The 25707-nt window shown below is 44.9% G+C and overlaps 1 protein-coding gene across 3 annotated transcripts in view; it reads right to left on the bottom strand.

Annotated features, from left to right (window-relative positions):
- The window catches only part of CEP295 (centrosomal protein 295), a 510218-nt gene that overhangs the window by 460877 nt on the left and 23634 nt on the right, over nt 1-25707 (bottom strand). For all 3 annotated transcript variants that reach the window (XM_085621392.1, XM_085621393.1, XM_085621394.1), the window contains exons 7-9: nt 8661-8797; nt 6967-7167; nt 3922-4046 (exon numbers count right to left, since the gene is read on the bottom strand). In XM_085621392.1, coding sequence (XP_085477518.1) covers nt 3922-4046; nt 6967-7167; nt 8661-8783 — 449 coding nt within the window. In that variant the 5' untranslated portion in view covers nt 8784-8797. The remainder of the gene's footprint in view (nt 1-3921; nt 4047-6966; nt 7168-8660; nt 8798-25707) is intronic.

The raw sequence follows: 25707 nt of genomic DNA, 5'->3' as shown, positions 1-25707 counted from the left end.
TGCCGGGAAAGCCAGATGCAGACACCAGTGTAGCACGGTTATACACAGTCGTTGCGTCCCCGCAAGAGGACAGAAGCACTGGCAGACCCACGTCTTGTTGAGAACAAACTGGGCGCTCACGACCCGCAGCCGACAGTATGGAGTCGAACCGCTCACTCAGCGTTTGCAGGCCAACACACAATTGCAGACGAAGGTCCCGCAGGGCAGCCAGAACGGAGCCGCATGTCAGCGGAAGCTGCGCCCCCACATCGGCAGCAATCCGGGACGGCACTGTGGAGCTGGAGTCTGATAGAGGGAGGGCGAAGCGGGCAGCGGGCGAGACCGGAGCATCGCCCCCCAGCAGCGAGCAGGCAATCAACGCCATGTTTTACCGCTGAACGGTACAGTGGCCAGGGGGGGGGTCGTAACAAGGGGGCAATTCCACGCAGGTCTGCGCCGCAACAGGTGAAAGCCAACAGTCGCTTCCCCTCCCTCGGACTCTCTTTGCAGCCGACTAGGCAATAGAAGAAGGGGGTCTGCAGCCTTCCACAGCGCGGGCCACAGAGCGAAGCAGGCGACCCGCCACACCGGGGCTTACCCTATAACTCCAGCCCGTCAGGTGAAAGGTGAAGGAGGTGTCCGGGCGTCTCTCCCCCGGCTCATCTGGCGACAATCCGTGGTATGAGGCGGGATCGGGGCCGCGGGGCTCAGATTTGCGCCGGGGGTCCAGTGACTGCGGAGCTTCCAGGGGGCCAGCCAAGGCCACAATAGAGCAGGGGTCCAGCGCGGAGAACAAAGGCACCAAGAACTCCGGCATCCGGGCAGGCTCAGACTCCGGGAAAGCGGCGGCGCGGTCAGCGCGTCGTCGCGCACGTTGCACCTCGAAAATCGGCGAGGATAGGAATCAGGATGAGAGTCCGAGGCCGAGGGCCGGCGGAGCCGGGCGCTCAAGCGTCTGCTCCGGTCGCCATCTTGGCTCCTCCCCCAACCTTTCCTTTCTTAAAGTAACCTACCAATAGCCAATCTCCTCCAGCTCATCTATTAACCGAAAGAAGATCTGCATAGGCTCACATAACACTGGTCCCATTCATGATAACACTTAATTCCTATTCATCTAAACTACCACGAAGAAACTGGAGTGAATCCATGGAATAGTTTGCTCGAGTGCACAAGACTAATCCCTATAACCAACAATAACTAAGACACTGGATTAACCACTAACCTTGGGATCCAGAGCATGCAGCCTGGAGTCAGGGGTAATAAGCTCTATATAAATGAAACTACAATTTGTAAGAAGCGGTCTTTCTATATAGTGCACCAAAATGAGGTGCACTGTGCAGAGAGTCCAGGCAACCCATACTGGTTTACAGGGGTTAAAATAGGAATCCCAAATGCTCTCTTTTGTGGTAGAGTGGGCACAGAGTTTAGGCTTATCAGAGGATAGTGTTAAGCATTTATTCTACACAAAGTCAGTAAGCGAGACACACAGTCAATGAAGAAATCCAACACCAATTTATAAAAATAAAAGATTTTTAAATAGGAATTTAGATACTAAGGTCATTGTAATCAGGTAAGTACTTTGAGATCGCGATTTTTCAAGATATAGAAAATGCATTGTATTGGAATCTTTAAAGCAGTAATGTTATCCGATAGAGAAAAATATATATATTGCATTCGGTCACTTGGTAACGACTTACAGGACTGTTCTTCTAGACTGAAGATAAGTATGGGGCAAGGTCCAAGGCAGCACTGTAGGAAGCTGGCGCTGTATATACTATACCAAAGAAAGTATAATATGCACAGAGTGCAGGGAGTCCACAGAGGTATAGCAGAGGCTAAATTAGGTAATTACTAACAGCTCTCTTTGTTGTAGTGTGTGCGAGCAGCATATGCTTTGGAAAAAGTTTAAATTACACAATTACTTTCAGATTACTTTTTGGTTACTTTTGGATTACTTTGAGAACTGGGGGTGGTAGCATGTATTAATAAATCCATCACTTGAACCAGTGCGGGTTTACTAATATGAGGAGGTTGAAACCAAACACCATATGTTTCAATGAAGCCATCATGTAGATGGGTAACTCGTTTTGACCAGTGTCCAGTACATACCTTAATATGTCTTACCTGTTTACTTGTACTATTTAGTAATAGAACTAGACATCACAGGGGCATATCTGTTCATGCAGATTTGTCCTCACATAAAATATAATGCACCCTGCCATAGGGCTCAAAGGTCTGCTGTAGGGGCGACTTACATGTATTAAGTGCAGTGACTTTGGCCTGGAACACAAGAGTGTGCCATATCATATTTTCACTTTATGGTTTGTACCATGTCACGCAGCCTGCAATGGCAGTCTGTGTGGAATTTGTGTGTGGGTTCCTTAGGGTGGCATAAGATAGGCTGCAGCCCTTATGGACCTTTAGTGCTCATTCCCTTGGTACCAAGGGTACCATTTACAAGGGACTTACAGAGTACTAATGTTCATGTAAATTGGATTACAATTAGACATACCTTGTTTTAGGAAAGGGCACAGGCACGGACATCCGGTTAGCAGGCCTCCGTGCACTGTCAGAGTTGAAAGACAGCATGTTACAGCAAAAAAGGGGGCAAAAAGGTGTGTGATGGGTGGGGGAGGTTAGGGTACAACTGCAACAAAAACCCAGTTCCATACAAAATTGAAGTCCTATTCAGCAGGTGGACTGCGGTTAAGGAGACCTTCTACTACGTTTTTTTTTTCAGGTAGAAGTTTGTTGCTTCTACTAATGCATTAAGCTGTGGGTTAAAGGAAAGCTTTGTAACTTCTCTGTTGGCTTCATGTGGAGAGCTCGGGTCAAACAAGACAGCAAGGGTTTTTTTTGGGGTGTTTTAACTTTTAGCACAAAGGATCATGACTTTATGTTAACAGCCATGTCATTTTCATCAATGTTGCCTACTGAAAAAGGAAGTTTCCTTGTGGTATTGGGCCTTTGTGGAGGCGGACGATAACACAATTTCTGATATTTCTAAGTTGTGGGCTGAAGAACTCGAGGGTGGAAATCCTAAGCAGTTTTGGTATGATTCTTTTGCTATTTTACGAGCGGTGGTGAAACCTGCTTCGCTTAAGCGTAACCATCTATTCACTACCCATAGAGTTTATTGATCTCCAGCCAAGCCGTCAAGAATTACAGGAAACCTGTACGCCTGCCAAAGATGTATGCTTTCATCGGCAGAGGATATGCACCTGTTCCTGACGTGTCCGAAGTTTGCATTTTACTGGACAGAGGTGTATAATTTTCTTGCGGAGGTAACGGGTGAACAAATAAAGGTAAGCCCTCTAACTTAAATTTTTTAGGTTTTATCAAGATGGTCCTGCACGAATAAACACTGTCAACACTAAATGTATTTTTAATGCGATTCTCCTGGCGAGGCTGGAGATTTGTAAGTTTTGGAAATCTGGAAGCCCACCATGCTTTTTGGGGTGTCTTAAAAGTATAATTTGCACAAGTCCGTCAGATATGGCCTGCGACCCTAGAAGTATGGAGAAAGTTTGGATATGGTTGGTGGAGTCAGCGCTCCAGTAGGTCCGATGATTAAGCCATATATGCTGTTGGTCCCGGCTCTCTCTGTGTTTCAGGTTTACCTGTGAAGGTGATGGAAGTAGAAACAGCAGTATTCTTGTGTGGAAATGCTCTTCTATCAGTCTTGGTAATTGGGACGAGAGTAATACCAGCCAGCAAGAGAGTTGGCAGAATGAGGACACAAAAAAATATTTAAAAAACAAACCAAAATGTTGCGTACTGCCATTGGGTGCCTGTATTTACACTCATTTCAGTCACTCATTTCATTCGTCAATGACAGAGTTCTTGCTTCCTTCCGGAATTAGCTGCAAAAACATGCTTCGGCAAAACCACCTTTCTGGATGTTTCAGAACGCTAAGTATGTTTTGTGTAAAATTACTTTACCAGTTTTGCTCTTTCAGTTGACTCTCTCTTTTATGCTTCAGTTCCTTTAAAGCTTCTCTATGCCGCTTCTCTGCCCTTTCATTGCACACTGCCACTTGTTTTGCGATTGCCTCCAAATCAGGTGCCTTTTGAAAAATAGGTTAAAAAAAATATGTACAAGTTGTAGGTCTCACTAATGCAGTCAGTACGCCAATACAGCCAATGCAACATTTCAGGCAGGGATGATCAGAACATTGCTTTAGAGAGGAAGTGCGTTTGCAACCTCAACAATCTGCAAGCTATTCATTTTTGTTAAAGAATCAAGTAGCAAAACACATGGCATAAAAAAAACACACAAAGTACCATAGGTTATTACTTCTGGTAAAATATTTTAAACAAAACTGAAAAAATAAGCGTAATAATACATTATCGGCGTTGTAACTGACATACAAATGCATTCTGGTGATAGATAATTCAATTTCCATGCAATAAGTATATTAAAAGTTTCCAGTTCTGTTAAATAAAATTTAAAAAAAACTTAAGAACTGAACCAGGATTCAGCAAATCTTATTATCATGCACATTCAGCAAAAGATTCAGGGGTTTGTAACAACACTGTGTACATAAAATATATCTGACTAAAAGCTAAAGTGGTGATAAAAAAAAGCCATCGTTGAAAAATGTGAAACATACCATCACTCGTATGACTGCAGAATGTACACAAACTCAAAGGAACCCTAAACCCGTTCCATATCATAATTCCGACATATACTGCAGACAGCACCTAAAGTAACCAGACTGCTATTTCGCATACATAGTTTTAATCGGTTATCGCTGGGGACTACTAAACACATGGGCCTTGATTATGAGTTTAGGTACTACTGAACACACCTGATAAATAAAGATACCACATGGTTTGTTATTTATCAGGTGCAATAAATAACACGCATTACGAGTTGGTGGGGAATGACATGTGGATTTTGGTGTTTAATACACCAAAATCAGCTTGATACCATAAATACTATATGCTTTCCCCCGGTAAATTTCAGCAGGTTTAACCTGCCACAATTTAATGAAGGGGAGGTATTTAATGCTTTCGATAATTATCGGATGCATTAAATAATACCTACCGACTCATAATTCCAACCTGTGCATAAAAAGGGGTTACGCCCAGGTCAAAATGCACAGAACTTTGATCATGCTCATGGTGTTCCAGATAATTATGTTATGCTTACATAGGGTTAATTAAACTAAGTTCTCCATTTCTCACTCTCATTGATCTTATAAAGGTATAATTAGTGTGTAGTCAAGAACTAAAGCAAGCTGGAATCACCTGCGCACAACATTGCTAAAATGACAATCATTCAAGAGCACTGGCAGTCACCCCAGTTTTGTTCACAAGAGATCTTGAAAAGCACAGCAAGGAGTACGGTAGGACATGTAATACTGAGTATCATATCAGAATAACTATCAAGAGGTTATATTATGCTTATTTGCACAGCACGCATATCACCCAGAAAGGTATCTTAATTCCTAGGGATGGTGAACAGCCCTGACTAAAGCCTATTGGAAGAGCCAGTTATTCAATGTTTTGCAAAATTGTAAGATGGAGCTGATGGCTCTAATATGTAAGAGGTGGGTCAACTTTGGGGGTCAGATGGGAAAAGGCGGGGCTATTAGCTGTGGCTCGGCATATGCATGGGAAGTGGACAAGGAGGAGGCTGGCAGAGCAGAAGTATCTGGTCGGTGTGTGGAACTGTATGCAACTGTTGTGGTGTGCTGGGCCTTGATTGTGTAGTGCTTTGCAAATGTGTGTCAGAAGCATGAAAGAGCGCATTTGTAGATCAAGAACCAGCAGATACCCTTGAGGTTTTTGGAGATATGAGTGACTCTAGCTGCTACATTCAATATGACTTCGGGTGTCCAGCAGGAGCAGTCTGAAGAGTTTGTTGATGAGTTTAAGGGTATGGAAGCAGGTGGATGAGACAGTGCTGACTTGGCTGGACATTGGGATTTGATTGTCAATCATGATCCATAGATTCTTGGCCGAGTTGGACGGGCTATGTGTCAGCCTAAAGTCTGAGGGTCATCAGACCAAGGACCAGAGAGGTGTCTTTCCCGAATAGGAGCACTTTCTTTTGAAAATGTGGAGTTTTAATTAGGTGATTTTCATCTAGTTTGCGACCCTGTACAGGCAGATGAAGGTCGGTTGGGTGTTTGAGGGGTCTTCTGAGAGAGAGAGGATGAGTTGGGTGCTGTTGGCATAAGAGATGATGCTGAGCCCATGAGCACAAAGGTTGATGGTGAGTGGGGTCATGTAGATGTTGAAAAGCGTTGGGCTAAGTAAGGACATTGAGGGACCCCACCTATCAAGTTTGAAGCAGTGGACGAGTACAGGCCTAAGTTGACTATTTGCGTGCATCCTGAAAGGAAGGAGCTTCAGAGTGCCTGTCTGCGGATTCAGATCTCATGTGACATTTGATGAGAACGGGGTGGAAAACTGTGCTGAGATCAGCCGAGAGAGTAAGATGTCACACTAAACATTTGCATCACTATGCCACCCTTTAAAAATAACAAAATGTATAAAAAGATGCCTGCCATAAGTCCGGTTCATAAACGAACCTATAAAGTGGACAGTGTCAGACTACCGTAATCCTTCTGGTAGGAAAATAGTGATATGCTAACTATATTCTTCTCAACTACCATGAAATAGAACTCAGAAGGTCCACCAGGACAGGGGTAGGGAGTGTTGCCCAGTGGCCCAAAAAATAAGGTGGGGTCTGAGGTTCAAACATAACCACTACTTATTTTATGATACGTTGCTCAATTTCCTATTTTTAGGTAAAACAGTACTAGTATACATACTGCTCTGTTCATCTTAAGAAGGATGACAAATGTATGATCTACACATGTGCTTTTCGTACATTACTCATCTTGCAATAAGGTAATACAGAGTAAATAATTCCTTCATGGAAACATGCTAATACCTAATCTGATTACAGCTTTTGTCTGACACTTCAAACACCTTAGTATAACTTTGCATCATAAAAAATCCTAAAGAGCTTACGTTCTCCTTGGCATGCTGATGCCCTTCACCCACAGCCTTCAAGCTCGATTGATAAAGCTTTTCTAAAGCTCTGATCTTCTGAGCTTGTGCTTCCTTCCACTCAGCTTTCAGCTCTTCAGCCAAATGATGGAGCTGTTGATCTCTTCTGTTTTTGACCTCTTCACGGATTTGCAAGGCTATATACTTCTCCTGCTCCCGAACCTAGAGCAAAAAACTGAATTCAGCCACTGTTTGAGACTATTGTTAAACGATTCCTCAGGTTTTAGCAGTATACAAGGGAAAAACATGACTGGCCCCCTAGATGTGAACACAAAGTATTACTACAGACTGCTACCCTGCCATCTGCATGGCTCCCTATTGGTCTTCCATGCCCCGAATTTGAGAAATGATGGCGCACATTTGAAATCTTTCAAGCTCTCCCTAGCACCAACTGTATATTCCATTCACAGGATCCCCAGGAAAACATACCAATTGGGGGGGGGGGGGGGGGGAAGAGAGACATACAGACAGGAAGGCAGGCATCTGCAATGACTTGTATCCATATTAATCTGTGATTCCTCATTTCTTTCTCAGTTGTCCCACCATGCTTTTACTTCCAACTTGCTGTGCAGCCCAAATTCCTCTTCTGGGTACCCCTTGATGTCTACTGCAACCTCACCCACTACTTTCGAGATCTTTACATCAGAGTTGCTCCTAAAGACGACTGAACATAATTTCTATTTTATCCCAAATCGGTTTTCAAATATTTTTTTTTTCCTATATAGAACCCCCTTCCCATTTATCATTCACTAACCAACAGCTATACTTGGAAACCATACCCTGGTCTTCTTTCCCTATGCCTCTGCATATAGTCTCACACCACTGCCCTGGCTTCACATTCTCCACATTTTACCACCAATGCACCCTGCCCCACCAGTTTTCCTGACCCCTACAATGACTAGAAGTACATTGAAGTAACAGTCCTGTCTCCCCTCTGGTCCGGTCACGGTGCTGAACTCACTGTGTGTAATCTTGCTCTTGAGCTGCTTTGGTCAAATGGCAGCATATTTGTACCACTAACACTATAAAATAAAAAAGCTACAAATCTGGATTATAGAATGTTTGAAAACCCTCACTGACTCTGGGCCAAGTCAGAAAACAATATGCAGAAAATCTGGTACAAGCACAAAGGCTGCACTCTACATAATTGAGACAAAGGACCAGTGTTGGTGAACACCTCCTTGATTGCATCAAAAAACGTAAACAGCTAATGGAGTGCATCAATGGGAAACAATGATGGATTGCAAAGTAGTTTTACGCTTATTAAAATCTTACTATACATCTTTAAGTTCCATCACAAAGTCATGGCCCAGATATTTGGTACACACAGACATCTACAACTGAATATTAAAGATTAGGGACTGCACAGAATTCACTGTGGAATAAGCACAGCTCTGCATCACTTCTCCTTAGTTTCATGTGTCTGGCTGCCTTCAATGTGGAGATAAATTGCCACTCCCCTTCAATAGAATTTTTAAACATCCACTGCACACGTACTGTAAGAAAATTCTATGTAAAGTGAGATTGTGCCTATTATTATGGTTTGGCTGATACTTTTGGGAACTCTGTTATAACACAGCTGCTTTAGTTTGGGTGAACTGCTTAGCAGGCGAATGTTTATTGCTCCATATGAAAACGCAGCATTAGCCTCCTACCTGCTGTAATCGCAACTTCCGTCTTCTTTCAACTTCCGCTTTTATAATCAAGGCCTCTTCATTTGGACTGAGCCTCAGCCTCCCAACCTTAGCCACTTTCCTTTTCATTCTCTCCGACTGCATTAACACTTGAAGTCCTGCATAGAAGTAGTTCAGCAGTAGAATATCGATTAGAAAATTGGGCTTTAAAGATGCTAATTTGCATTCCTATCCCAAGGACCGGTTTAGTTTTAGAGGACCTGATACAAAAAATAAATGTCCTTAATATGACTATATTTTTCCTCATTCAAAGATATAAATTTTAAAAAAAGGACTGAAACAACATTTGGTGCCCTCCTTTTCATACTCAAAGAATCTGTATGAGAATCAGAGCAATCATCCCAATCACGTGTTGCGACAAAGATGTCACTATTAATAAGGTTCACAGAATGCCAGATTCAGATCTTGGAAGGACACACAGGGGGAAGGAAAAAAGGAGGAAATTGAACAATGAATATAATATAACAACAACTAAGCCTTTGCCACGGTCGGGTACGAGGTGGATTCATGACTCCTGTGAGATGAAGTCTGGAGAAGATCATGGTGCCCTTCGCTTAGCAATCATAATAATAAATAGCATATCACTTCGATGGATCTGCATGTAAGTTCAGGCCATGCTGTGCTTTCATTTGTAGAAGTAAGGGACAAAGAGGACGTACCCCAAATCAACAAACAAAGGTTAAATTAGTGCCAATAGTGGAAATCTTACTAAATAGGCATTGAGTGAGGTACCTATTGAATCTACTGTAAAGTCACTTCAGAATGAACGAGATTACCTCCAATATAGCAATAACATTTACAATTCAGCGTAATAATACAAGGGTAAATACGTTGCACTCTTTTATACTGGTTTCCACTTTCCACAAATATGTATTATTGACTGTCATTTATTTTCAATGACATACCCACATTTATAATAATAATTAAAAACTAAATTAAAAAAAAAAAATAAAAAAAAAAAATAACTCAGGGGAACCTTTCATCCCCTTCGGGCAAAACTGGAACCAATGTAGCCCTGTTAATGAGCACAAGGCCAGAGGCATGCAGTGCTTGCACCTGTGTCAATACTAACTGCTCCCCATCCCTTTCAATCCACTGCACATCTTTGTATCCAGATAAGAAAAATATTTTGCAAGTACAAATAAGAAGGTCGGGGAGGCTAAAGACTGTCTGTTGGCAACTCGGAGAAGAGGTTTAAAGTTATCAGTTACTACTTGTTATTAAGGAAGACTCTAAATAGAAATGTTCTTTAGAAACCAACAAAGAGCCAGTGGGAAGGAGAAACAACAATAAGAGAATATTTGGCGAAGAAGGAGAACTTGGGTGAGACTACTCAGGGACACAATTACTACCTTCTAGTATCCCGAAAGAACCACCAACAACTCAGATAGTACTCGACGAAATTCAAGAGCCTTCCCTCTCAATGATCTTTCAATCCCCGAGATCATTTCAGGATGAAATTAAGAATGAAAATCGCCAAGCACGACTTGCTTAAAAAAAAAACTACAAGGCACTATGCGTAAATTAGGGAAAACGTGCACAGAGATATCAGAAAGGCTATGCATGGTGGAAAAACGCATGGAGATTTCGAAAATACAGTTGATACATTGAAAAAGCAGGCATCCTCACAAGATAATATGCTGAAAGATATTATGTGGAAACTAGAGGAAGCAGAAAATCGGCAACGTCGCAATAACCTCAGATTACTACGAATTCCAGAAAATTGCGAAGGAAACTATATTCGAAAATTTACTATAGACCTATTGAGAAATTCATTACCCGAACTAACACAGTGGGAATGGGATAAGGAAATTCAGAGGGTACATAGATTTCCATTGTCAATATCCAAACGTACGGGAAATACACAAGCTTACCCCCGTGTGATCCTTATATACTTTGGGAATTTTTTTACTCCGCCAGGCTGTCTACGATCTGGCCAGACCCAACAGAAAAAGGACATGGGAGAACATTTCCTATTTTGCTAAACCAGACTTTGCACATGCCACGGTCGAAAGCAGATGGAGACTCCGACAACTTACAACCCCATTTCAGAAGATAAGAGCTTCCGTCTTCTTACAGAACCCGGCCAAACTAAAGATTGTATACCAGGAACGAACCCACTATTTTTCTTCCGAAATACAAGCCCAGAAACTTTTAGATGAGATTACAACCGGGGCGAAAAAATAACTCTTGAGGCCACATTAAATAACCAATTGGTCTATATCAAGGACATTTGTAGCTTAGTTTGATTGTTTGTTTTTAATATATTTTTATTTGCATTTCAAATCACTCAAAAACAATGCAATCAAGATCCAGCACTTACATGAGACATACTAAGGCACAGCTTCCTTTGCACTGTCAACTCTATTGTAACCCAATGGTGTACTAACTGAGTTATTGCTCCCCTTGCAACCTTGCGGAGTAGTCCCTTGTAATTCCACCATCCAGTGTCCGCATGCTGGCAGCCTGTACACGTATAAGTCGCGGAGACTCCACTCACAAGGCTCCTTGATGCTATCGATACAACTAATCCAAAAACCTATCAACTGCCCCGTGTTACGTCCCTCCCCCCACCCACCACCCCCTACCCATACCCCCCTCCGGCATGACTTATTGACTGGATACATATCAAGGCACTCATGTCGTTTACTCTACACCATAGACTTTCCCAACACAGGACCACCGGTAACCCAAGTGTGATAGTGTCCGAATCCTCATCACTAACCAGACTCAGGGGAGGGCAGGATCTGCACCACCTCCGTTTCGGAGGCCTCGTCCGTATCAGTGTCGGCAGCCTTCAAAAGTTCCGCTAGCGTACCCCAGGCACGGGCTGATTCCAACGCCCTGTCGCTATGAGCACGGGTAGATAACTGCACCCGAATGACCGCCTCGCAGTCTGCCCACCGAGTAAATTCCGCCCTCCATTTCTGCAATCTCGGTCCCCGCTGCAACTTCCAATTGGCAGTAATTTCCCGCTTGGCTAATACCAGCCCTAGGTCTATAAATTTACTGGTTATTTTATTCTTGGAAGTGTGGGGAAACCAGTGCAACAAGCACGGACTCATACCAAATTCGATCTCCCTGTCCGTGATAGTGCAGAGTAACGACCACACCTCCCACCAGTAAGCCCTAATCTGAGGGCAACCTCATAGCATATGGCAGAGGTCAGCCCCCTCCGCTCGACAGCGGGGGCAGGGCGCCGTGAGTGTGTGAAAGTAGCATTGAATCTTAACTGGGGTAAGATAAGCTCGGTGTAAAATAAAAAATTGGATTTGTTGGAAATGGGCATTCCTAGAACATTTCCAAGGGCGCTCGAGCAAGTCAGCCCATACTTTATCAGGTATGTCCCTTTCAATATCCTCCTCCCAGCGCTGTTTCAACCTGTCGAGGGCGGCCAGCCGTTCATTAGTCATTCGCCGATAGAAGCATGTGACCGCTTTAATAGTGCCCGCCGCCAACACCACATATTGGCACGCCATAGATGTCTGCGGCTCCGATAACCCACTCCTCCACCGACGCTGAATAGCCGACACTAAGGCCGCAAGAAGCAGGTAGTCCCCACGCGGCAGACCATAACGCTCACAAATGGATTCGTAGGGTAACAGTACACTATCTTCGTATAGATCCCCCATCGTCGTCAAACCCACATCACTCCACCCCGTCAATGCCGACCAGTCACCCCCATGCGGCAGCTGTTGGCACATCAAAAGAGGTATCTCTGGCGCATATGGACAGGCGATCCGCGCCCTCCGCTGACTCCTATTCCAACATAACCGAAAGGTCTGCACCTCAGCAGAGAGTTCCCCAATACGGAGCGGTTGTTGTAAAATAATCCTAGCTAGGAGATAAGCGGAAATCCGCCCTCCCGCGCCATCCCCAATTCCTCGGAACTCTCGAGCCACCTCCTGGGTCAACCATTGCAGCTGAGCGGCTAAGTAATAGGTCTCCAGATCTGGAACCGCCAATCCGCCCTCACCCCGCGGTCTCATCAACTTATGTAAAGCTACCCGTCGTCGACTGGCATTCCATAGGAACCCCGTGATCATCTGCTGGAGTTGTTTAAACAGCGACGCCGGGATCCAAACTGGCAACGTCCTGAAATAATACAACAGCCGGGGGAGTGCCACCATCTTGAGAAGTGCCACCCTCCCCATCAAGGACAGCGGCAGTGAGTCCCTGTATAACAGCGCCGTCCAGGCCACGAAGCGATGCCCCAGCCCAAAGGCACGCAGGACCTGAAATAAATACGGCCATTCCAGGCTGTCAAAGGCCTTTTCTATGTCGACCGAGAAGACGGCAGCAGTTTGCGATTCATGCGACTCCAACACCCGGAAAAGGCGTCGAACGTTGCCAGCCGTATTTCGTTTGGGGATAAACCCTGCCTGGTCTCCATGAACCAGTCGAGTCATATAGGGCAAAAGCCGAGAGGCCAATATCCGACTCAAGATCTTATAATCGTTGGTGAGCATAGCCAGCGGACGGTAAGCAGTCACGTCAGAGGGGGACTTCCCGGGCTTCAACAACGGCACGATCAACGCCTCCGCGTCGTAGTAGGAAGCCTACCCACTGCCCTCGACTTATTATACAGGGACACCAGCCTAGGCGCCAAGACGTCGATATAAGTTGTGTAAAATTCGATAGGAAGCCTATCCACTCCAGGAGACTTCTTCCGTTCCATGTGTTTGATTGCGCTCCGGACTTCCCCGAGCGTAACGTCCTGTCCCAGCAAATCTGCCTCCCCCTTGTAAAGAGCTGGTAAGTCCCCTCCAGCCAAGAATCTCCCCAGTCGGTCTTCATCTAAGTCTACTCTACAGGCATACAGTTTCTCATAATAGCCAGCGAAGGTAGAATTTATGCCCTGTTGGGTGTAACACATCTCCCCCGTTGGGTCAGTTAGTGCCAATACAGGGCCCGACTGCTTCAGGGGATTCGCAAGCCACGCCAACAATGCACCGGATTTGTCGCGCTCCGCATGAGCTCTAGTCAGATATCGCTTATGGTCGTAACAACGTAACCCCTCAACCCCCACTGCCACTGCCTCGCGGGCCTCCAACAGTTCCCCCTGCCCCTCCGGGCGCCCTGGGCGAATACGCTCCAGGATGCGCAGGCGCTGATCCGCAGCATCTATGTCCTGAAGGAGGATCCTCCGTACCCCAATCTTCTGCGCAATACAGAGCCCCCTTACTACCACTTTGAAGGTGTCCCACTCTACCTCTAGCGAGGAGGCAGTACCCATGTTCTCTTGGAAGTACTGGGTTACCCCTCTACCAATTGCCTCGTGGAAGACCGGGTCCTCTAACAGTTCCGGGTTAAGCCGCCACGCAGGGATCACCGGGCGCCGCGGGACCCAGCACAGTCGCAACAGCAGCGGATTATGATCCGACAGCGTTCTGGACAAATACTCACTATGCTGAACTACCATGTGAATATCGGGGGAGCAAAGCACTGCGTCCAACCGCATGTGCAATTCATGGAGCGAAGAGAAAAAGGAATAGTCCCTCTCATCTGGGTGTCGTTCCCTCCAGGTGTCCAACAACCCCCAGTTTGCCTGCCATGCGCCACGGGCCCTGGCAGCCAAAGCAGAGGGCGCCGTCAGGAGCGGCGGATTGGACCTATCAAGAGCAACATCTACAACTGAATTAAAGTCGCCCCCAAGCATGATTGGGCCAGATAAGAATGATGACAGCTTACGGGACAGTGAAGCGAAAAAAGCCTGCTGCTCAGTATTCGGGGCGTAAATACTACCCAGTGTGATGTCCCTCCCATCTAGCCTACCCTGCACTAGAACATAGCGCCCCTCCGGATCCACAACTTGCTGCACCATTTGGAAGGGGACTCCAGCCCTGATCCACACCAATACTCCTCGCGCAAAATGCAGAATATGAGGTGTGGTATACCTGCCCCCTCCATCTGCGGCGGAGCGCTAATCCCTCACCACCCGCAATGTGTGTCTCCTGTAGATTGTAGCTTAGTTTGATGGGGGAGGATGAGGGATGAGAGAAGCGGGAAATAGTAACAAAAAGTGTATGGATCCTATTAAGGTATCAATTAGGTATTTTTCACTCCCCTTTCTTCTCTCTTCTCGGTCTGGATTCCCCCCTTTTTTTTCTGTTTATTTTCTTCTTTTTCTCCTTTGTTAGTGTGAGCTCACAAGAAGGTAGGGGGGGGGGTGAGTGTGGGTGAGAACGATCCAGACTATCATACAGGCTCAGGATTGAGCCTGGTTGCCTCAAGATGGGTGAGGGAGGGGGGTGGGGGTGGGATCAGGGTGGTAGAGGGGCTGGGGGAAGAAATCTCAAGTATTCAGTAGAAATGAGATATACAATCAGGAGGATTAAAAAACTGTGCGAAAAACAAGTTGGAGATCTAGAATGGTATAAAAAGTGTGAAGAGATGGTGAGCATGATCGCAAGAGGAATCTATATAGGTATTAATACAGAATATACAGTATTCAATCTAGGATGCTTGTGGCTAAATTGAAAATTCTCTCTCTCAATATATGTGGCCTAAATGATCAGAAAAAAAAGAGAGTCGCAGTGGGTTTAAAATCAATAGGTGCTGATGTTATATGTCTTCAAGAGACGCACATAGAGGGGTCGCAACAATATTTACTTAAAACACTTGGATATAAACTGGCTATTGCATCAACGCAGGGTACAAAAACAAGAGCGGTAGCTATCTTGATTAAGGGAAATGTGGTACAAGTTTCTAGGAGCAGCTGCCGATAAATATGGACGATGGGCAATTGCGGAATGCCAGAACAAGGATATGAAACTAACCGCATGTTCAATATATGGATATGTTACTGATGACCCAGGGGTATAGGAAATTATCAATAGTGAGTTAGTACATTGGCCGCTTCCACTGATTGTATGTGGTGACTATAATCTAAATCTACCCTGTGACTGGTCACTAGAGTCTGGGTTTAAATATAAAGGGAGGAAGCCAAGGGTATTTTCTGCCCTTAAAGATTTATGTATAACACATGGTTTGAGCGACTGTTGGCAGATAAAACACCCAAATGATGCAGGTTTTACGTTCTTTTCTAACCCATACTCTAAATTCGCGAGATTAGATTATATATTTACATCAAGCACGATTATCTCCAAATGCTCAATAGATAGACTACCTCGGGTTTTATCAGACCACAACCCCTTAATTATGTGCATAGACGGTGGTCGAATAAATAATGAAAGGAACAAAATATGGACCTTTGAAAGAACTCTGCTCCTAAACAAAGAATACTGTCAACACATGAATAAATGGATACCAGAATTTTTAGAAGATAATATGGGTAGTACGTCAGACGGTTTGGGACGCCTTAAAAGCTGGGATAAGAGGAGAGACGTTACGGTTTTCACTAAACCTTAACAAAAAGACCCATCAAAAAATAAGGATATTACAAAAAGACTTGGCGTTAGCTGAAAAGAAGCTGATAAGAGCAGTTCATTTGGGGCAAGAAATTGAAAAGGCACAAAGTATAGTGGCAATCGCTAAAAATGCTATTATCGATATCTACACAGAAAAAGCAATATGCCAAGCATCTACGCTTAGAGCAGATACATATGAACTCAGCGAACAAGTCGGACACCAATTGGCGGTCCGAACTAGACAGCAAAACACAGCTAACATCATGCGAGAGATAAAAGACCCAAAAGGTGGACTTAAAAATGATCCTAGTGAGATAAGGGCCGTATTTCAAAAGTACTATCAAGAGTTACATAAAGAGACGAGTAAATCACAAGATAAGATTGAGGAATACCTAGATCAGACCTCAACATTAAGATTAACACAGCAGGATCAGGAGTGTCTGGATGAAGTGCCACAATGGGAAGAAATTTTACTGACAAACAGTCTAGCCAAGGGGAAGGCAGCTGGATTAGACGGGATACCCTCAGAATTTTATGCTAATTTCTATGAATCATTAAAGGCAATTCTTAGTAAATTAATTACACATATATTTTCGGGTGGACATCCTCCGGGGACATGGGCTCGAGTTAAAATTGTAGTCTTTCTAAAAAAAGATAAAGATGCTACAGAACCTGGATCATATCGTCCTATTATAATAAATTGCGATTCAAAAATATATGCAAAACTTTTAGCCAATCGACTGGCTCCTATGATGCATAAAATTGTATCTGGGCGTCAGCACGGATTTATTCCGGGAAGATCCACAACAGATCATATACAAAGAGTGATCACAGTCTTTGATACTGCCGAGACAACAGGAGACCCTATGGCACTTATATTATTAGATGCTGAGAAAGCCTTCGATAGGGTCTCCTGGAAGTATCTATGGTTAGCAATGGCAAGAAGTGGTATTGGAGAGTCTTTTATCAAAGCAATCCAAATGCTATACCTGACGCCAGAAGCCGTAGTAATGGTGAATGGAATAGTCTCAGAGAAGATGGATATAACCAGAGGGACGAGACAGGGATGCCCATGTTCCCCGTTATTATTTGCGATATTTATCGATCCATTTATTCATAGACTTGAGACTAATCTGGAAATTTTACCAATACGGTCCCAAATCTGGAATACTAAAACACTGGCTTACGCGGATGATATCGCGTTAGTGACAAGCGATCCCGCCGCCTCAATAAAGGTAATTGAAGAAGAAGCTAAAATATGTGGAAAGATATCCGGGTATAAATTAAATCAAGATAAAACCCAGATAGTGCTTAATAATAAACTTACGTTGAGGGACGATCAAGTCGTGGAGAAAGCTATATATCTGGGAGTTAATATAACAGCTAACCTGGATAAGCTAGTAGAAGCCAATCTGGGGCCATTAATTCAACGATCGGAAAAAGATCTTAATAGATTAAACAACTTACATTTAACCATCGGAGGTAGATGTAACGTAATTAAGATGCTTTTTTTCCCTAAGTTTTGGTATTTTTTTAGGACCATCTGTCTGGAGTTTACACCACAATTATTTAAAGCTATAGATAGTATGTTTTCTCGGTTTATATGGGGATACAAAAGACCACGCAGGGCCCTTAGATACATTTCTCTTCCGAAAGATAGAGGTGGTATGGCCTTTCCCAATCTTAAAATGTATTGGTGGGCTTGATATATTGTAGGGCTCTACTGACTTTGAATTACAATGATAGACTAAATGGGGACATCCCAACACCACAAGAACTTATCTTGGGTAGTCAAGTTAATGGATATTTATGGCGGCATACATATGATTGTTATTTAAAAAAAATACGCTTTAAAAACCTGGTGGGTATACATACAGCATGGAAGAGTACGTAAATTTTTAGGAATCGGTAGATTTTCTCACTACACAGTCATATCTAAAAATATTAATCTACTGTGGATATTTAACGACATATGTATTAATAGATGGACAAATAAAGGGATTTTTCAACTTGGCTGCTTCTATACCAGAGCTGGATTAAAATCATTAGAAGAATTAAGAAATGAATATATGTTAGAACATCGGGATTTCTTTAAATTCCTACAAGTTAGGGATTTTCTGATTGGGAAATGAGGGGGCAGCTCTAAATTCCAGAAAATACAAACTGTCGAAATCATATATAAGAACAAATTAAGTAAGATTGGGGAAATATATGATAGTATGATGATTATTCTTCCGGATGATACGAATACATTTTCATTAAAATGGCAAGATAAATTAGGGATAACAGAAGAAGTTTGTTACAGATCGTACAAATTATCACAGTCTATATTAATGTCCGCTAGGCTGCAAACCCAATACTATAAAACGTTTTTTCAACTGTATTATACACCTAATAAAATTGCTAAATGGGGCTCTGGTAAGGGAACAGAATGTCCGCGATGTGCTTTATATGAAGCTGACTTAGTACATATATTTGCAGAATGCAATATGCTTCAAGAAACAAGAGATATATCCAATTTTTTTATCTGAAATCTGTAAGATAAGAATAGGAATTACAACAGGAGAAATTATGTTAGGTATAGATGGAGACATTCGACCAACCAAGATACAAGGATTGATCTTTATATCAATGGCAATATTTAGGACTGGCTAGATCCAAATCCACCAGTATTCCAACAATGGCGAGCCAGATTGTTATCCTCATGCAGCTTAGAGCTAGCAATATATAGAAGGAAGGGGCGGAATAAGAGGAAAAAGGGATTGGAAATATGGGAGCCCCTGCGACAGTGGATGCAACATTAAGATAGGTCGTATCTGATACATTGCAGACCTAATTATTCCAATAAAACATATTGAGAATGGGGCTGAATATATCAGATAATATATAGCTTCTAGGAAAAACAAAAATCACACAAGATTAAGAAATCATTTTTTTCCTTTGTTTAGATATTGTAATATACTTGACTAATGAAATGTATGTGATATTTCAACTCCTGATTTTTTTTTCTGTTTAGCCATAACTCTTTGTTTAATTAGCAGTCTTACTTATGAAAGCTAAGTAGAACTATAACATTCAAAATGTAAACAAGTCCCATTGTTAGCTGTGGTAGTAGCTTCTTCAGTGCCTACTCTAAACTCTATTTTTTCCAACAGTCTTCATCAAAGATGAACATGGTAATTGCAATATCGCCAGTGTTTGCTACACCTTGCTAGTAGAGCTCGGATTTCTCTAGTCTAAATCCTTTCTCTTAAGAAAGTAGACTGATTAAGAATACCGAGTTGCAGATAAAACATATTATTAAATACTTTTTGCTAACTACAATCGAACACCATCATCCAGTATTTCACTTATTGCTTTGAGTAAACATACTCCATTTAAAAAACAAAACATTGTTTTGAGGCTACGTGTTCCTAAATAAACATGTTATAAAAATACATGGCTGATAACTTGTTTAATATTTTCTACATTTTCATCTCTAGGTTTGTGTGATAATCACAAACAACAACTATGGTTTATGATGTTAACAGCACCCTCAATGGCAGTAAGAGCCCACATTACACAATTACCCTTTATATCACCTTTCACTTGATGGGCACTTTAAATAATCAAGTGCCACTGTTATTTGCTGATCGATACCAGGAATTATAATGGTATCATACCCTTATTCTTAAACCTCTCATGTTAATGCATTGTTAGGAGTAAAATGTTATTTTACTAGCCAAGGGCTCTCCCAGTGTCTAATTACAATTTCTTAAAGCAGATCAGTTGAAATTAGACTCGTTGGTAGGTCTTGCAGCTTTCAGAGATGTCGGTTGTCAAAATAACTTTTGTGCAACAAAGCATTTCTTCTCTTTTTTTGCCTAAGCTGTTCAGCATCGATATCAATCACTGACGGGCAAATGGCCAGCTAACGCCTTTGAAAGGCGAGTTCTTTTGGCTTAGCCAGTGTTTGTTCCATCGAGCCACTAAACCTGTTTGAACTTCACGGTTAATGGCCACATTTTTCTAAGAATTTGAATTGTAGCGGACTCCAATTATCACTTTTTCCTTCATAAATTGCTTTCCCCTCAACAGAGTACAGATGCAGGAACAAAATGTGAACCTGTTTACTGAGTTGAATGTAAATCTGATAGTTGAGGCCTAATCTCTGGGGCCGAGTGCCTTGCGCAGTGTTCGTAATAAAGGCTCTTTACGTTTTGCGCATGCCACTTGATAACATGTGAAGATACAATTAGGTTGTAATTAACGCTCTGCCGCCTCTCTCATTTTACTCTGCGCAAAAATAACTTTTCACCCTTAAAAGCAGAGCAGTCTCTGGGATGCCGAGTTTAAAGTAGCTATGTTTCATCATCTTTTTTATTTATTTATTAATTTATTTTCCAGCTGCCAACACATGATGACATACATAGCTGTGCGCCTACAACCCTGAGGCCGGCTGCGATGTTGCAATGGAAACGTCACATCACAGCTTATCTCACATCCCGGAGGCTGGTCATCACTGTGTTCAAAAGTTGTAGTTCTGTATCTCTTCAAGGCTTGCAATCTTGTATGCCATTTCTTGTAGACTCTTCCCCATAAGGGGCACATATTTTTCTACTTTAAACATAACACCTAAAGAAACAAACACCCTCCCCGCCCCCCTACCCCTAACCGTTGAGGTGCCCTGTCAGCAAACCACCTAAGAGTTATCCTCGCACTCAGTGCCTAACCGTTACGTCTCCTCTCTGAAGAGACTTTCATACCTATTACTCATATCAGACAGGTGTACGTCCACTAGTGGCCTTTGCGTCCTCTCCCCAACCATCAATCCCGTTAGTATAGGGACTCTCCTACCCCACCATCTATACGGCTCTACGAGCTCCTGGAGGGCTCCCTTCAGACCACTCAGGTAATGGCAGTGCTCAGGGTCACCTCGTCGTTTGTCACCGCCGTGGTCTCCGTAGCGCCACCGCCCCTCCCAAGATAGTCAACGTACAATCCCCAAAAGTTCTTTGGTCTGCTACGCGGGGGAAGCAGTTTGCTAAACCTCTCTGACTGCGTGCAGCAGTAGAGCACGTCTCGTGCCCACTGCGCCACTGTGGGCAGGGGACCTCGCATCCAACACAATGCTACCCTGCGCTTTGCTATAAGCATACCCATGTCCACTAGCTTACGCGCCGCCTTGGGTAGCGATCTAGAGTGTCCTAGCAGGGCCACTGCAGGGTCCGGGGTAAGATCTAATTCTACTACTCTGCTTATCTGCTGGTAGATGGCTTCCCAGAAGTTGTGGACACCTGGGCAGTCCCACGCTAAGTGGATAAAGTCAGCGAGTGGACGACTACATCTCTCACAAGTCGTCCCCTCCCGTAGGCCATACCGGTGCAATCTCTCCGGCGTATAATAAACTCGGTTTATAAATTTAAAATGAATCAGCCTGTGCTTGCCGTGTAAAGATATGCGAAGTATACCAGAGCAGCTATACGCCCACATGGCATCGTCTATTGCAGTGTCTAGGTCCCTCTGCCAGGCTAATCAGGCCTTAGTGTATTTCTGTGATCTCTGCGACATCGCCATTCCATATAGTATAGACATTAGCCTACGGGGACTTTTGTGTTTGATGAGATATGATAATTCCAGAACCTCAGGGGGTTCGGCCATATCGTCCCCAAGGTGCTGCCGCCATGCCCCCCTCACCCTATGGAATTGGAAGCGCTGCAGTTGTGTGGCGTTTTCCACTGTGGCAGCGACCTCGTCCCAAGTTTTAGCGACGCCGTCCAAAAACAGGTCCCCCATCGAGTGTATACCCAGCTCTCTAAGGGATTGCACCACCCCGCGGTCCCTACAAGGTGTCAACCAGACCGCCCAGTCAAGTGGCATTGCTGGGGAGTATAATAATGCCCCCGCCGTCTGCTGCAGTATATTATTCCATGCATGCCGAGTTGAGTTTAGTGAATCTAATAATCCCGTTCTGCGATCAGGCGGCTCAAAAATAACCGCGGGCAGTGGGAGAGGTGCCGCGAACAGTCTCTCTAACTTTAAATATGGGACCGATTCGTCGCCATGTATCCAGCTATGCGCCTGAGCACCCTGTGCAATCCTGTAATACAGCTCCAAATCAGGCGCCCCTAAGCCTCCCAAGTGACAAGGCAACGTTAAGACGCGCCAACTAACACAAGCGTGTTTACCCGCCCATGCCAGCCCCAACAGGGATTTAGTGAGCCTGGCAAAAAAGGCGCGCGACAACACAATAGGGATATTAGTAAACAGGAATAAGAATCTGGGAAGTACAACCATCTTCATAATGGATATCCGACCCACCAATGACAGGGGTAGCCTAAACCAGGTCTCCACATCGTCTTCTAGGTTATCAATGGCTCTACCGTAGTTCTCAGAGAGTACTACTTCAGAATCCATATGCAGTTGTATTCCAAGGTATCTGACCGGGTCGTCCGACCACTGAAGCGGATACTCCATCTCAAAAGGGGTAGTGGTCGGGGTCAACGGAAAAGCGATGGACTTAGTCCAGTTTACCATCAGGCCAGAGAGCGCCCCGAAATGCACCACTTTCCCGCAACACCGGAGCTAAGTTGTTCTCCGGGTCCCTGACATACAGCAGGGTATCGTCTGCATATGTGGAGACCACGATCCTGTATGTAGGAAAGCTCACACCTCTAAAGCTGTGGTATTCACGGAGGGCGCACGCCAGAGGCTCCGCCACCAGGGTGTACAATATGGGTGACAGGGGGCAACCCTGACGCGTTCACCAAGAGATTGGAATAGCATCCGTAACCAGGTCGCCTAGCCGTATCCTCGCAGTAGGTCCCTTATATACCACCCCAACCATTTGTAAGAAGACCGGGCCCAGCCCCATTTTGGTCAGAACCTGTCGCATGAATGGCCATTCTACCGAGTCGAAGGCCTTCTCCATATCCAGGAAGACTGCAAGAGCCCGCGATTCCCTGCGTACATGTTGCATAGTGCCAATCACCGTCCGCAAATTAACAGTACCGATATATGTGGGAGCAGCAGGTCTATATAGGTTCTGTAAAAAGCGACCGTGAGGCCATCCGCCCCTGGAGCGCTATGCACCTTCATACCCGCCAGCGCCTCCAGAATTTCATCCTTCTCTATTGGGAGGGCCAGAAATTCCCTGTGTGCATTTGTGAGAAAGGGTAACTTAATGTGATCCAGATAGTCTTGTATGCTCTCTTCCATAATCGGTCTGTCGGGAAGCATAGAGAGTAGCATAATACGACTGGAATCGCGCAGCAATGTCTGCCTCCTCCGTCAATAGCACACCCTCTTCCGATCTGACCTTGGTAATAGCGGCTCTACCCCTCTGAGCTTTTAGTATATTAGCAAGTACTGAGCCGGGCCTATCGCCCTCCCCATACACCCTGGCCGTAGCGTACTTTCCTAAATGCTGCACTTCCACATCTGCTGCCTCATGGTATTCCGCTAACAGAGCCTTCAGCTCCTCTGCAGTCTTCTAACGCCTCTGACTGTTGCCTAGCCTCCAAGTCCCCCAGCTTGCGCTCCAATATCGACAGTCTCCGCCGGATATCGCGCAGCACCCCTGAATGCTTGGCTATTGTCACCCCTCCAATATAAACCTTAAATGTTTCCCAAAGCGTTTGGAAGCTATCCACTAAACCTATACTGGATCCGAAGATCAGTGTTATCGCCTCCACTAGTTCTTCTTTAAAAAGAGGGTCCAGCAGCGAGTATGGGGTAACCGCCATAAAAATGGAGGAATGGTCTTACTGGGTGTAGCCAAGGTCAGCAATATAGGGGAATGATCCGATAAAGTGCGCGGCAGCACCTGGCACGCACGGACCCGTGACATAAGAGACGTTGATGCGAGCCAGTATGCGCGTATGTAGGTTATGATAGGCAGAGTAGTGCGTGAAGCCCCCCACAGTAGGATTAAGCGTTCTCCACACATCAGCAAGGCCCATACAGAGCATTTCCCTTCCAATTACTTTAACTGCTGCTGCCTGCGTTCTAGCCGGGCCTCCAGATCTATCAAGGCCGGGATTCAAGACCATGTTGAAATCTCCTCCCAGTTCCTCACTGTGTTAGCTAACGCTGTATAAAACTCTGGGCAGTCATAGTTTGGGCCATAAACATTAACCAACAATAAGTCCAGACCTCTACCCTGACAGCGCGAAAGCACAAACCTGCCTCCGTCGTCCGCTAACAACAATTGCGACCTGTAGTCCGACTTAGGGTTGAACCAAGTCATCACCCCCCTGGCATGTGTGGTGAAACCAGCTGCGTGTGCATGTCCCATCAACCCTCTGGAGCGCAGCATGTGGCTATGGTTGGGTAGATGCGTTTCCTGTAGGAAGGCTATATCAACAGCGTGTCTATTAAGGTAGTGGAGCACTTTACGTAGCTTCCGATGATCATTCAGGCCTCCGACGTTCCAGGTCACCACTCTTACAGAATCGAGCGACCCACGTGTAGGAGTGTTACTAGTCATTGCTATCCTGTCTGAAACGCATAGCGTCTACCTCTGAGTACTATATGCCGCATGTATGACGGCGAATGCACCTTATGGCATACTGACAGTCGGACCTCATAAAAAGAAATATGGAACCCACTACCCCCCCACAGCAGACCCCCCTCAACTCGGCCCTGCCGCGTCCCTTGTGGGGACTACCCACACCTCCCGCCACCCTGCCCTGAACAAGTTAAACCCCCCCCCCCTCCCCCAAGTTGTGGTATTCACTCGCAGGCGGAGGTCGCTCAGTCCTTAGTCTATAACGGGTTATCACATGGTACCCAATTACGACCCCCAAGCGCAGCAAACGAATGTCTGCCCCACCGCCATGCATTGACCACAGCCCTGCATATTCCTCTGCATACCCCGCAATTCCCAACTACATGCCCGGCCTGTGTACCCCCCCTCCCTCCCGACACCTTACATGACTTTTTGCCCGCCGGGGTAAGGCCTATATGCCAGACCTCACTGCCCAATATATAGTCTATAGAGTTTGGCCGATCACCGCACACGCAGCCCGACCGTCTTTCAGTGAGCGGCTATCCATCAGTCACTGTTTGGACCCCTGCCCCATCAACTCCCCCCACCACCCCTACCCACTCCACCCTCCCAGGTATCAAATAAATGCAACACATGCTTGCAGTCCTCCAGGTTCAATCCAGATCTTCCAACGTGCCATCCACCGCCTCCCCCGGCTGCTGCCTCTCTGGGCTCCGCTTCTGCTCTTTATTCCAGTCTTTCAACGCCTTCTGCAGTGTCTTGGGGTCCAGGAAGATGTGGGATTACCCTTGCCTGTTAACTCGCAACTTGGCCGGATACAGCATCGCGTAATCCAGTTCCCGCAGCTGTTTTTTAACTGAAACAAACTGCCGCCTGGCCTCCTGTACTCTGGCAGTGAAATCCGGATTAAGCGAGATGGTCGACCCTTCATACACCAGTGTCTACTTCTCACGCGCCACACGGAGGGCAGCATCCCTGTCACGGTAGTTCAGTAGTTTCGCTATAATTGGTCGTGGTGGCGCTCCCGGAGGGGGCTTGGGTCCCAGGGATCTATGCGCTCTCTCCACCACAAACATCCTTGAAACACGTCCTGACCAAGCAGCTCTACAAGTAGCAACTCCACAAAACACTCCATTCTGCCAGTTGATGT

The sequence above is a fragment of the Triturus cristatus genome, chromosome 8 (assembly GCF_964204655.1).
Source record: "Triturus cristatus chromosome 8, aTriCri1.1, whole genome shotgun sequence".
Classification (NCBI taxonomy): Eukaryota; Metazoa; Chordata; class Amphibia; order Caudata; family Salamandridae; genus Triturus; species Triturus cristatus.
This window is presented reverse-complemented; position numbering and strand designations above follow the sequence as displayed.